The following is a 15,134-nucleotide window of genomic DNA, read 5'->3' as shown; positions in this document are numbered from 1 at the left end:
GAATATTCCATTAAGATAGAGAAAACGTATGTGCATGAGTACAGAGTTCTCCGTAGCACAATGGATAAAGTCATGGTTCGATAACTACAAGGTTCGCGGTTCGAAACCCGTCTCGGAAGCTTCAGATTTTTTAAATTCTTAATTCCTCACTTCTCAAGATTTCTCTTCATTCGTAATCATCGATGCTCTCAAAAGTTTTCACCTTATTTCGACAACTGCCTAATGTGATCCTCGCAGTTCGAAACCTTCCCTTCTTCTGTTTCACAAAATCACAATTTTCGTCATAATACGAATGCTGTCCGATCATTTTCCCCCAGTTCTAAATCTGTGTATATAAACCATTCTCTCTGTCTCCATATTTCAATCTCTGTGTCTGTCTCTCTCAATGTTGCCCAGGAACTCATATGGCTTGAGATCAAACCTTCCACTTTTGATACCAAATGTAAGCTCTCTAGAAATGTGCTCTCGTAACTCTATATGTTTGTTGCTAAAAACAGCGTCATTTTAAGATTTTATTCGGGGGGGGGGGAGGGGGGAGAGTCTTCGCTGACAAAAATTTTTCTCTTTTTTATTAGTGTATTACTATATATATGCTCAAAGAATATGCATTTATGAAGCTCAAAGGAGGGGAAATTACACCCTCCTGTCCTGCCCAAATGACGCTCTTGGAACATTTGCTTGCAATTACTGAAAAGAAATGAAATGAATCATTGAATAACATTCATTTCTGTCAGTAGATGTTCTCGAGCTCTGTGCGTGCATTACAGAGTTTAGGAAGCACAAAACTTATTGCCGTTATTGGCAATTTCCATAGATTTCTTAGGAAGCATCTTACTAGCTTGCAGTCTTTAAAGAAGGGACAGAATTAAACTAAAGGTATTAATGAAGCTATGGGAAGATTGTATGACTTTTTTTAAAAAAATAGGCTCTCTAAAGATATTTCAGAACAAACAAATGAAAAAGGCTATTTTAGAGCTATAACATTGTAAACTTGATTCCAGTCTTTTTTTCGTATGAATGGAAAGAGTTTACTACGTCACACACTGCTTTATGCAAGGAGAAGTGAAGGAGGGAGGGAAAAATGAAATGAAATCTTTAAGTTTTACGTCCCACGGTTATGCCGGTTAGGCTAAAGGAGACGGTGATGATGAGTAATGAATGAAATGGTGGAATGAAGAAAGTGGGAGGAAACGGGAGTACCCCGAGAAAACCCACGCACACGGTGTTTGTCCACCACAAAGTTCACTTGGCGGGGGCTGGGATCGAACCCGGAACCCCAAGCACCAGAGGTGAACGCTCTACCACTGAACCACCGCGGCCCCCGAAGGAGGGAGGGAGTTGGATTGAATCAAGAAGTAACTAATCGATCGAGACATGTATTTCTGGATTGCATAAGAAAACGGGGCCAGAGTTTGTTATTAATTTGGACTTAGAATTTTTGTAACAATTTGCAAGCCGCGGACTGTACCAATTCTCGAAAATAGGTCCACGACGAAGGTTGTGGTCTCGATTCAAACGATGATTTTGAGTGTCTTCAGTGTAGGATTTGATTTGCAAAGAGCTATGTGGTAGTGCTGTTAATATTTTATTCTTTCGTTTAGGTCTAGTTAATTATTAACTATTTATTGCTGTTTCTCGACTTTTAGTTTAATTTGGACCCTCAGTACAAACATGGTTATTGAGCATTTACGTCCATAGCATAGAACATTTTCAGGATTCTCCTTGTCTGCTGCGGAGTTTGTGATTAGATTATGGGTTATCTCTTCCCATGACTGTCATTGTGTTTTAGTTTTTTTTTTCTTTCTTAGAAATTTCGATTAAGAAATCAATGTTTTGCTCTCACAATATTAGTAAGTAGATATACTCATAATGTTGTAACTCAACATGCTTATAACTATGTATATTCACTTTAATGTCAGTGTTTCTCTTATTATAATAATTTCTAACTTATTGATACTTATTTCTCTAATGTAAATTGTGCCCAATTAGATGACCCTGTTCCCAATATGGATACTTTGCAAGGGTGCAGTTTCGACTTTTTTCTACTCAAATGTGTCAATATTTTTTTTACACTAATTAAATCCTTCATAGATAGAGAAAAGTTGAAGGAATATTATAAGATAATTTTGAGACTGATAGCTAAATTCGTTTTCTCACACAGACCCAAAAAGTCTTAAGCTGCCCATATGTGATTCCAGTACCTTATGATATTATGGACTAATGGTAATTGAACATTCTCATCTGGTCAAGTACGTGGAAATTCTACCATCTTAAAAACACCTTTCGAACAGTTAAATTTAAATTCAGTTTCGTATATGTAGATCCTGTTTATGTTCGCGTCGATTACTACTCGGATATCAACAATAAGCAATGTTCTCACTTTGAAATTACTATGAAGTGGAAATCAAATATATTTCCAAAGAAATAATAGTGGCAAGGGATTTCTAATTGGTTCGGAGAAGTCATTTATTTCAGGCAACTTTATTATCTTCGATATTTTCTCAGCTGTCCCACTTAGTGCATAACATTTACTATCAACCGCCTCTGTATAAGCATTGTATCAACTCACATACTTAGTCGGTAAATGTAAAATTACTTTTGATCATTAACAAGTATCAACAATGCAAGTACGAGTTTTGCACGTAACAATTTTCTTAACACAATTCATCAAGATGAGTTCTCACTTACGATTAATCTACTAGAATGTCTATCATTTTCGACGCACAAACAAGGATCATGTTCAAAATTCAGTAACATAGACCTCTTTAAAGACAAGAAAAGGTAGCAAATTCTCCTAAACAAGAATAATGTCACCTTCGTTTAGAATGATTTTTCATATGGACATTCATTACTTTTTTACGACTAAATGATTTCCCACACTCTGGACATTCATAATCTTTTTTACGGGAACGTCTACGAAGGCGACCACATAAACCATTTTTCTTCTGAACTCTTGCTCCACTCACTGTAAGTCTGTCCTTTTTGTTATCTTCGTGTGTTTCAAGATCGGAAGACAAATTACTTTCTCTAGAATTTTTATTATCACATTCAGAGTATTCGTAAGGGCTTTCAGCTGAATGGGCAACTGTAATATGTGTTTCTAGATATCCACGAGCAAAATATTTACCACAGAATGGACAAGGTAACAACTTCTCACGACAATACTTTCTCAGATGCTTACTCAAAATACTTCTATCTTTGAACTGTCTGCAACAATATTCACAAATGACTGCGTTCCTAACGCGACGTCTAGCTAAATTGCGATTTTGGTGGATTTTAAGATGTTTGGTAAAACTGAATTTAACAGCAAACGCACTACCACATACAGTACAAACAAATGGCCTTTCATCTGAGTGATTGTGTTTCATGTGTACTTCTATATCGCTCTTACGATGATACATTTTGCCACATACAGGACAAGGTAGGAAATTTTCTGGAAAATGACTCTTCATATGCTGCCTCAATCCTCTTTTATAAATATAACATCTATTACAGTGCGGACATGGAAATCTATTTTCTGGAAAGTGACTCCTCACATGCTCATCAAATCCTCTTTTATATCCATAGGATTTCCTACAGTGCGGACATATAAATATTTTTTTCTTAGTGTGAACTTTAAGGTGAGATTTAAGTGAAACTTTATCAACGAAACTTTCTTTACAGTGAATACATATATGTCGTTTATCTTTGGTGTGAGTGAGTATATGATTATCTAAGTGTCCTTTTCTTTTAAACTCTTTCCCGCATACCTCACACGATAACTGTAGATCTTCGTTGGAAACATTAACCTTGTTACAAGGTGTGGTAGAGATTGATATTTGTGGAAAGTTTGTTGAAGGAACAACTGATTCTTCTGTAGAACAATTAGAAATAAAAGTTAGAGGTTCTGATTTTACTGTAGAACAATTAGAGTCAAGATTGATATGCTCAGGCAATTTTTCAATATCGTCTATGGATGATATTTCAACACAGTCCCCATCATCGTACACTAGTGTCACAAAATCTACTTCTTCTTTTATGTATTCCGTACAATATTCATCAGAACTCGAGCTATCGCTTTCATTCGCCATTTTAAATTATAAATGTTCGTATTAAGAATAAATTACACAAATTGTCTAAGACACAGTACTTTACAATAAGTTACGATATTTTAATGGTTCACAAGCACATATCTTCAGTTGGAAAAATCCCTTTTCTTGTTGATCTATCTTCTATATAAATACATAAAGGGTTGTAATCTACATCGTCAAACCATTTGTCCACAATCAATAAGCGTCATTGGCAAAACATCAGTAGAGTCAACCTGCAAATAAAATCACGTCGGATTAGAAATGTTAAAATTTAAGATCAACAGAAATTTCAGTTTCGTATTAAATGCTTCTCTGGTTAATTACTCAGCACTTGACATAAAATATTTAATTTCCTACCCACGTAAAAGAAGAGCTTCAGCAAAATATGTAATACAAATTATGAGGCAAATACTCAATAGCTTGCAGCAAACGACGAAAACTGTGCATACCAATAACAGTCTTAATTAATTTCCTATTTATTACAGTCAAATTGAGAGCGAACACTGAACTATGGCGATAAGTTTTTCACCTAATGAAGCATGAATTGCGTTCACAGACATATAAGGCACGGTTATAACACATTTTAACATTACGGATACTGAAAGCTAGTACTAAAAATAAGATTCTTTTTTGTATTATTACAATTTCGTAAGTCAGAGACACAACACATGAAAATGAAATAAATAATCTATAAATGAATTCACCACATAATTCAGTATTATTTTTCTAAATGTTTGTGAAAACTGAACTCAAGGTTTAGCACATTGTTCTCTTATCTTCCATGAAAACATATGCAGTATTGCGAATTAATACGTAATCTGAAGATGCACGTAAGGTGCACGACAATATAATTTTATGGGTGACTTCTAGGTTTTAGATATATAGTTACTTTTTTTTTCTTTTCCGAAAAGATGTTAGTATACTGCCAAATTTTCAAGTGAAATACTCATATTAACTATTCATTTTCTTAGGAAAACGTTACTGACATTTCAAATAAAAGCTCGAAAAAACTGGTTTTCGCTTTCTTCATTCGGAAAATTTCGGATTTTTTTTTTTTTAAAGTAAGAACTATATTTATTAAGAATCGAAATATTCTAATTGAAAAAGGGTAACATTTTTACAGTAATGAGACTAAAATCTAACCTAAAGGTATAACTATGATATATAAGTAGCACAAAAGTAATGTATCAATTATTGTTTGAAACCAAATTGCTAATCATTTTTTCTAATAATTATTTACCTTAATGCCTAATAATTTCGATAGGGCTTAAAGTTTCCTCTATATCTTCTATCTATCTTTTAAGCACAATGATGGCACAAAATTAATGTCCTTATTAGGACAAAATTCAATTCTTTGAAAAGCTCAGTTCACACTGGATATGGTAGTAGTCATACACACGCTATTTCTGAGCGGGCGCGAAATGAGCCTCGCAAATACCTTGTGTAGAAGATGACCTACGTCAACACTAAGATATACTCCTAAAAAAGTAAATATCACGTATATTGGGGGGCATGAAATCTTTCAAAATACAAACTTATATTTTCAGAAAGAAAACAACGTTATAACAAAACATACTGCCATTTACTAAGTTACTGAACTGCGCATAGACAGAATCCTTTTACTGACTCAGATCAGGATCCGAGAAATATACCAAATAGCATATAATTAAGTAAACTCTTGGAAACTAAATACCTACATCTCTTGGAAGGCTTATTAGATTAACTTTCACGTTTCTACGTATTTTGACAGCACGAAAAATAGTGTTATACGTTGGTAAATACGGTACATATAAAGAAAAAATGAAATGAAAGCTGAGTTTTACGTCGCACGATTATGCCGGTTAGGCTAAGGGAGACGGTATGAGAAATGAATGAAATGGTGGAATGAAGAAAGGGGGAGGAAACAGAACCCCGAGAAAACCCACGAGCACGGAGTTTGTCCACCAGAAAGTGCACACAGCCCGAGCTGGGTCGAACCAGGGACCCCAAGCATCGAAGTGAACGATCTACCACTAAGCCACCGCGCCCCCTAGGTACATATAAAGAATAAACGAATGTTACGTGTCTTGCAAAGTAATACATATTGCACTGTATATCTACGTCAAAATTGGTAACGATTAAAAAAAGTCCCTTACATTAAACTTCATTGTCTTTCTTCTTTAGGGAGTTGGCATTATAATTTGCGAAACTTATCGATTTTCATGTTACATGTGCTAGCATTTAACAGATTTAACATTTCTTTACTCTTTCTCTCTAGTGTCTAGTTACTTATTTATATTCTTTAAGCAAATTCATTTTCAACGATTATTTCATCTCACACTTTGGAATTAATATAATTATCAACTATTGGAATACATAACTTAGAAACAATTGTAGATAGAAAGTATAATTTTATGAATACTTTTGAGAAAGGAGATAAAGACAAGACCGAAATCCACTCCTTCCCCCCCCCCCCCCCCAAAACCGCCTCCAAGTAGCTGTGGGGGATTGAACTGATTTCAGCATGTAAAACAATTTGTTGGTTTAATCAACTCAACAAGGACCCAAACAACCACATGTTAGACTATCAAACTACTCCACTTGACACCGCCCTTTGCACCCCCCACATATCCCCCGCGAATTACCTTACAGATGTTTCATATTACTGTAGTTAATAGTTGCGCGTATGTGTTGAAATACCTACAGTTTTTGTCTCACCGACGATATAATGGGTTTCACGTATCGCTGATTACGAATCTGAGGTGAGAGTTCTAGAATTCAAGATGGATGATCAATATAGCGGATAAAAAACACGAAACTCCTGAATGTAGTCACAAATAGCTGTTTACTAGGTTATTTTGGGTCGTTGGTTACGAATCTGAGGTCAAAATTCTTGAATTCAAGATTGCAGATCCAATATGGTGGGTAAAAACGTCGAAGCCACAAATCGTAGTAAACTAGAGTGTTTTTTAAATCGTTGTTTAAGTACGCAACATTCCTTGATACTTCAGCCACCACGTAGAATTATTCTGCACCCTTGCCCTTTACCAAAACCCACCACAGATATCTTAATGCTGAACGGTGTTAAAATAATTCATCAACTATCTGTTCATTATTTTCATCATTTCGGTTTGCAGCATCTAATGTGGTACTTAGCAATGAGTAATCGGGATATCTAATATTCTGTAAATGTCGTGCATGGCCTAAATACCCCAAGACACTTGCAACGTGCGCACATGTACCTAATGAACGAGCACCGCTTTGACATGTACAGTAGTAACCTTGAATAACATTTTGATCTTAATCCTGGTCATTGTGTTAGTAGACAGAGGATACCGCGATGCAATTCCTTTACTGGAATATTTAAGAATTGATCACAGAATGCCCGCACTCGTACTACCACGTGAAAGACAACTATCAACACAAGATGCGAATACTTCTCGACTAGTTACTAAAAGTCGATGGATAGTCGAGGCAAGAAACGGGCATCTAAGATCTGTTTTTAAGTTTCTAGCACAAACGTTGAATCTGCAACAACGAAAGAAACTGAATAGTTTCTATCGCATAGCTGGAGCTATTTTGAACAGATACCATCCCGTTGTTTTCATGCAAGATGCAAACATTGAATTAGCTAGAAAAATGAGAAATAGGTCAATCATGCCGAACGTTGTTAAAGCAAGAGTGGAGGTAGATAATCTTATTAGAAGGAACGGTCAATGGGTACCGCTGAATGATCAAGGCCTAATTGATTTCCCTGTACTTAACTTAAAATACTTACATTTGACTGTAGGCACATATCAAGTAGATCTCTCATCCTCTTACGTCCAAGATAAACTAACTTGAGATAACGATGAGCAATTCCAGCTTGACGAAAACGTAACTGAACCGGGTTTCCTGCGCATACGTCTCTACTCAAGGTTCCGCAATGCAACTAAGCATCAAGTTTTCATAGCATATGTAGCCAATGATGAAGATGACCAGGATTATGATCAAAATGTTATTCAAGGTTACTACTGTACGTGTCAAAGCGGTGCTCGTTCATTAGGTACATGTGCGCACGTTGCAAGTGTCTTGTGGTAACCAGGCCATGCACGACATTTACAGAATATTAGATATCCCGATTACTCATTGCTAAGTACCACATTAGATGCTGCAAACCGAAATGATGAAAATAATGAACAAATAATTGATGAATTATTTTAACACCGTTCAGCATTAAGATATCTGTGGTGGGTTTTGGTAAAGGGCAAGGGTGCAGAATAATTCTACGTGGTGGCTGAAGTATCAAGGAATGTTGCGTACTTAAACAGCGATTTAAAAAACACTCTAGTCTACTACGATTTGTGGCTTCGACGTTTTTACCCACCATATTGGGTCTGCAATCTTGAATTCAAGAATTTTGACCTCAGATTCGTAACCAACGACCCAAAATAACCTAGTAAACAGCTATTTGTGGCTACATTCAGGAGTTTCGTGTTTTTGATCCGCCATATTGATCATCCATCTTGAATTCTAGAACTCTTACCTCAGATTCGTAATCAGCGATACGTGAAACCCATTATATCGTCGGTGAGACCAAAACTGTAGGTATTTCAACACATACGCGCAACTATAAACTACAGTAATATGAAACATTCGTAAGGTAATTCGCGGGAGGGATATGTGGGGGGGGGGCAAAGGGCGGTGTCAAGTGGAGAGGTTTGATAGTCTAACATGTGGTTGTTTGGGTCCTTGTTGAGTTGATTAAACCAACAAATTGTTTTACATGCTGAAATCAGTTCAATCCCCCACAGCTACTTGGAGGCGGTTTTTTTGGGGGGAAGGAGTGGATTTCGGTTTTTGTGCCCATTGAGACTTTTGATCCACATGTTAAGAACTATCAACCAGCGAAGTTTCAACATTAGCCGAAAGCCACTTTCCATAAGAAAAGTGCGAGGTCCTTTGTAGAAAAAAGTAAGAAATTAATGTATACGGAAATACTTTAATGAAAATGGAAAATAAAAATGTAACAAAGGAACTGAGAATAAAGATATTTTAGGATAACAACGGAGACACGACAAGAAGTCACTATGAAGTATGGGATACGTAATTAACATGAAAGCAAGGAATGCAAATTTAAACATGTACAGATTTACAGATCTTTTGTAGCAGAGTGAAATCATAACGTATAACCTTCCGATGGCGGCGGCACTTAATATCAGAAAATCAACTCCTGTTGTGAAATTGATAAGATAGCTAGAATCGAAAATAAAATGGCATAACACCATAGGTTAATGCACTGTCCCAGTGCACTTCATTTAAATATGAGTTATTTGTGCGTCTTTATGATTTATGCTAAATTTACTTGTAGTAGATCTATGAACTGTACCTAAGAGTATGTGTATCACCTTTAGGGAAAGACATGTATTAGATTGAAAGTGCTCTACCGCCACATGTTACTCGGCACCCACAAGCTGCGGTCGTTGGATCTACTTCGTGGATTGGCGTCGTTAGGGACATTGAGCCCCGCTTTTTCTCAGTCTGTACTCTGCAGCTTTCTTGCAAGAATGTGCACCTTCACAGTTGACACTCAACCTTTGAAGCTTAATAGCATGTTTTCTGGTTGAATGAGAGGAGTAGGATATTCCCACTATGCGACAGGATCAAAGTCGTGCCAACCAGTTGCGAACCGGTGGAGGCAGCCTTGCTAGCATGTCAAGGTCTGCCGTGTTTTGCAGGCACAGTGCCTGAGCGTTGTAAAACAAGCTCATCTGCCGCCCATCTCCCTGTTTCTCCAGATTCCAACGATGAGCTCATATAGGCTATCAATTTCCATGGTTTGACCACAGCCCGGCAGTCACATCCACCCGGAAGCCCCAGGGGCTTGATCGTTCTCTGATCTGTCTATCTCTATTGTTCAATATCAATGCCTTTCGCGGAGCAATACTGCCTACACGTCGAGATACACCCATATGTCATCCCGGACCCAATGATACGTGTTGTCAACATTTGGGTTAGATAGCAGCTCTTTATTTTTTTCAGCTTCCTCCTTTCTATTGTATCGGAAACCTTTGCCTAGATTGCTGGTATCTACACCCTTTTTAGTCCTTTAGACAGTGAGTGACATTTCGATAGGAACTTCCGTGCAATACGGGGCTTTATTTATGGAAGGAGTACACTGTACATGACCAAAGCCATGACTGATGTAGAATGCCCATCTTCCAAGACTTGTTATTTGAGACAGAAGCTACCCTGGTACGCTCCTCAAAGCAATACGTGACTACTTCTCTTTTAGGTGTTGACGTACCACGAACACGTTTGATAGTCACTATCTCCTGTCGGACATAAAGTACATGAAAGTTACTATTTGGGGAAAGATAATGGATATAATCTAGTTAACAGCGTATTTTGCTATAAACTAAATAATTTTCTTGAACAATAAGAAATTGACAATGATCATAGTTTTAAGAGCAAAAAAATGTTATTATCGATTTTCTCGAAAAATACACATGTTATGTTTTTCAGCTGAAATCTGAATGTTAATGAGAACTTTAGGTTATGTCTTATTATTCATACTCTATACTATCGTGTTGGCAGTGTCAAAGAAGAGCTTAATGATAGTATATTTTAGTAATGTTTCAACAATAATTAGCATGGCTCTGGTAGAGATTAAACAAAAAAAGTTTTCTCCAATTTTTTAAAAGCTATGGAGTAAGCCCGCCATTACATTCCAATCTACTTTAATTTAAATAGTTTCATATTAAATTTCGTATACTCATACAATTTGCATTAGCACAATATTGATTGACTTATGCCTCACTTTTAAGGACATTTTTTTGTTAAACGGAAATATATTGTGTAGCTTTAATATTGCTGTTAGCTTGTTCAATGATTTCTGCCACTTCTTTTGTAGCTTTATTACAACTCGATATTTTTGTAGTTTCATTAAAATATAAGTGACCTTACAGTGTTTGATATGAACAATATTCTTATTTCAGCAAAGTAGCTTTCGTGATGTTTCTTATTGTGATCACTATACTTTTAAATTACACGAATCTTAAATTCAAAATTTACTCAGATTTTTCTTAATCTCCCATATAGTCAATTCAATTGCGAGAAGTTATAGGCAGAACTATCTATAACTTCAAAGGGTATCTACCTAGCAACAAGATCAGGCCTTGTTTAGTATCAGTCGTCAAGACACTTTCTGACTTCACGACACTTAGTGATGGCATCTCGTTTTCCAGATTCCTGTTTTGCTGCACATCGATGTCTTAAAGATGCTGATCTTAAGGGCTATTGAGCAATACTTAAGAATCAATTAACAGATATTTATAAAAATTAACCACTAGTATTTGCCGAGGCAAATATTACTCGTAACTGGGATCGCGTAATATTACTAACGAAAGGATATTCTCCTTGACAAATAACTGTCAATGACTTGTTGCTAGGAAAACGACGTAATCCGCAGTATATGCATCCAACACATCGAATGACGTATATCCGTTGTGGTTGTATAAGAACGCAAAAGACAAGTCACAAGGTATAGAGGGCCAATTGAATAGCCGGAAATACCAAGATATTTTACAAAATTTGATTCGTTGTAAGGAATGAACTACAAGATAGAAAAAACAACATATAGAGAAGCCGATTGAATAAGCATAAATACCAGGATATTTTACAATATTTGCTTCGTTGTAAGAAATGAATTTCATAACATCATTGTTGCAGTTTAGTAAGAGTACAACTCAATTCATGATTTCCATTTGTTTCAGGCTTGGTATCAATGGGAAATCAATACTGGATTACATGATTGAATTCCATGAGAATCTGGCCTGAATCAATGGAAAATATAATTACAACAGCCTATTTGCATCCATTTCTCCTGCAACTTCAATTAAGATTTACAATTTTCCGAGTACTTCTTCAATATATAACGACTATTTAATGGTAAAAAAACTCATTATTTCTCATTGAGGTGTGGTTCCAAACCACACATCTAGCCTCGGTTCCTTGAGGGAAACCTTATTACTTTGTTTACACTAACAAGTAACATTTGTATAAGATCATTATTGTGGAACATTCGCAGTGACGATGTAACAATTGAGGGGAGTAAGCACCTTCCAAAGTTGTATATTGTTGAACATCTAGAAGTACTACCTGAAATACGGAAGAGACGACAAACGCTAGTGATATACGGATTGTGATAAACAGCAATGTCGAATGGGGCTTGTAAACAGTGGTATGGTGTAGTAGGAAAAATATCGGCAAATAGAGTATGAGGAACGAAGTAATTTTTTTGATTATGGAACGATAGACAAAAACATGAATAACATGAAAGGGCACTTTAGGAAAAATACAACACCCTTTTTCTCATTTTTCTACTGCACATACTATTGGAATAGTTGTAAACAGAAAAGCAAGTGACTCACTTGACTCCAGTAGTTCGGTACACTTGTCGTCTGTGGTGTCTGAGAGCGCAATTCTTGACACGGTGCAAGTTGCGATTTCAAAGTCACGAGATAGTGCTAGTTCGTAGCAGACAGTCAGTCATCAGAGCGAAGACTACACTACATACACAAAAAAGCCGACATGAACTGATCTATGGAGAATGCAAGAATATCCCAGAAGCTTCCCGTGCAAACGCAGAGGTAAGCAGGGAGAAGGAAATCATCACGAAGTTTTTCATTAAGTTCTTCGTAAAATTAAGGAGTATCGGAAATATAACACCCCGACGCGTGTGAAAGAAGAAAATTACATGTGAGGAAGTGCAAGAAATGTTCTAGCTGCTGTTTTGTGAATCCACACATTAACTCCCGTGATACTGCCAGGGACGGCAATATGATTCCCCGATCTGTATTACACATTCGGCATACATACGCTTCACTCATATCTCCATGCAGCAGGAACTATGGGTATAATTTTGTGAACCATATTCGGTTTAGCACATGGCTGCTACAACACAACATCCCGAATTTGTCGCGTATCCTATTCACCGAAGAGAAAACCTTTACAAACCATGGGAACGTTAACCTAAGGAACATGCACTATTCATCTTTAACAAATCTACATTGCTTTCGCCAAGTGGAAGCAACGAACACGGGGTCTGGTTTGGAATAGTGGGTAAACATCTCCTTGGGCTAGTTTTTACACGATACACTGAATGCTGACAGATACATACACATCCCACAGAATGAACTGTCAACACAATTAGATGATATATGCTTCAGAAAAGGAGGAAAATGTAGTATTAACATGGCGGATGCCTAGCACGTAAGATGCACTGCAGCATGTATTGAATGTTTCCCTACCAGCGGATAAAGCATGGAGGACCTGATAAATGGCCGACTCTAGTTTCGACATTTGCTGCCCTTACACTTTCCTCTCTGACGGAAACTAAAGGATATTATCTACCTGGAGTAGGCAAGATCCCAGTAGACTATACTTTCATGGAGTAGTTTACGCTCATAACACATAGTTTCAATGATTCTTCGACATACTATCATCGACATTGTCATTACGTTCTGTACACTTTAAAATAAAAACTGTGCTTACGAATTCTCATGCTTCCTTCTACTCTTTCAAACGACATAAATTCCTGTTTCTGAGTTTCTCCCCTTGACTTTTGACAGCTCATACGTAGCAGTATCGGTGGCCAAGTAGGTCACTTGTCTTTCTGTTTACAACCACCTAACGCTCATATCTCCGTTGCCATATGCAGTAGAAGCATGAGACAAAATATAATACGCGCGTACCCTTTGATGTTACATGCCTTTGTCTATCGTTCCATTATTAAAAACACACTGTTTGTGATCCTTCATTTGTAGATATTTCTCCTACCACACCATACGTCCCTTTGACGAGCCCCTTTTATATTGGTGTTTTACCGCAAAGCGTATATTGCTAACGTTCATCGATTCTTCGGTATTTCAGGTGTAATCTAGGACAAAAGCAGTTTTCGCTGTCCCTGATTCGGAATAGGTGCAATTCTAGTTTTTAGTGACCACCTGGCTCAAGTAGTTTCGTGTATTTTGCATGAATAATCAATCTGTGTATTCCCATCGTCGCTTTACATCTGCTTCTTTCAGATACACTCCTATTTTCTACCCTACTTTGATGTTAGTAGTTAAAACGCATAGCTGTAGTTGAAAAGCAGCACATGCTTGTGTTTGTTCTTATAAACAATACTTTTTATGTATGTGTATCTTCGCTTTTAGTGATGGCGCCAGCTTTAATTTCTTAGGATAAAAGGGGAAATCAACAAATAGTTTTAAGCTATGTGACGTACAGTACATTTCTGGGGCAATAGGATGACGCAATGAAGCCCACTAACAACGCCCGCCCAACTTCCTTCCGTTAGTGTAAATAGTCGTAGCCCTACACTGACAGGGAACAGATACAATTATTGATGATCTTGAAGTTTTGCTGGAGTCTAATATTAATCCAATGTTCTCGGGAATGCTGCAAAAGTGAATGTTGCTGTGGTGAGCTTTCGTTACCATACAGCGGTAACATCTTCAGAGCTATGTTTTGGAGTGTGCTGGTCGTACAATTTATATTGTAGTCTTAAGAAATTGCTCTCTTTCTATTGGTTGTTGTTATTGACCAATTGCGTGCTGATTTTGCGAGTGGCAACTTTCTCTGATTGGTTGGTGCTTCTTTTCTTACTGACAGACTAGAGCGAGATGTCAGGTAGATGATAATCTTCGCCTGTGTTGATGTCGGGCTGGTGTGTACGAATGTTTCATGCATTTTCCTGTACCAGAACGGTTTGCTTTTCTTTAAAACTTCAGAAGGTTCAGCTCAGCAAATTCACTCTGGCAGAAATCCCGAGAACATTGGATTAAGATACAATTTTTGGTTGTATGTACACCTAGCACAAGCGTGTGTGTATTTCTAATTATTATGACCATCAGTGTGCCCTCATATAATTAATCTCTACGTAATTATTTGGCGATATTAAACGAAAAGAAAGAAGGTGTAATATCTTAGGGTATCACTTGAAGAGAAATACACGTTGATGTGTGTTTTTACCATAAGTACTATGTCTGTGACACTTCTGTATCATATATTATAGTATTTTTCATCTCAGACCTTATTTCGCAT

At 36.9% G+C, this 15,134-nt stretch overlaps 1 protein-coding gene across 2 annotated transcripts in view; it reads right to left on the bottom strand.

Annotated features, from left to right (window-relative positions):
- Positions 1-1,433: 1,433 nt before the first annotated feature.
- Positions 1,434-15,134, bottom strand: part of LOC145693479 (uncharacterized) — a 33,878-nt gene continuing 20,177 nt past the window's right edge. For both annotated transcript variants that reach the window (XM_081769516.1, XM_081769517.1), the window contains exon 2: positions 1,434-4,303. In XM_081769516.1, the coding sequence (XP_081625642.1) occupies positions 2,811-4,070 (1,260 nt within the window). In that variant the 5' untranslated portion in view covers positions 4,071-4,303 and the 3' untranslated portion in view covers positions 1,434-2,810. The remainder of the gene's footprint in view (positions 4,304-15,134) is intronic.

Source organism: Thermobia domestica, chromosome 8, assembly GCF_964235325.1.
Source record: "Thermobia domestica chromosome 8, izTheDome1.hap1.1, whole genome shotgun sequence".
Lineage (NCBI taxonomy): Eukaryota > Metazoa > Arthropoda > Insecta > Zygentoma > Lepismatidae > Thermobia > Thermobia domestica.
The sequence above is the reverse complement of the archived record's forward strand: the minus strand, read 5'-3'. Positions and strand labels throughout refer to the sequence as shown.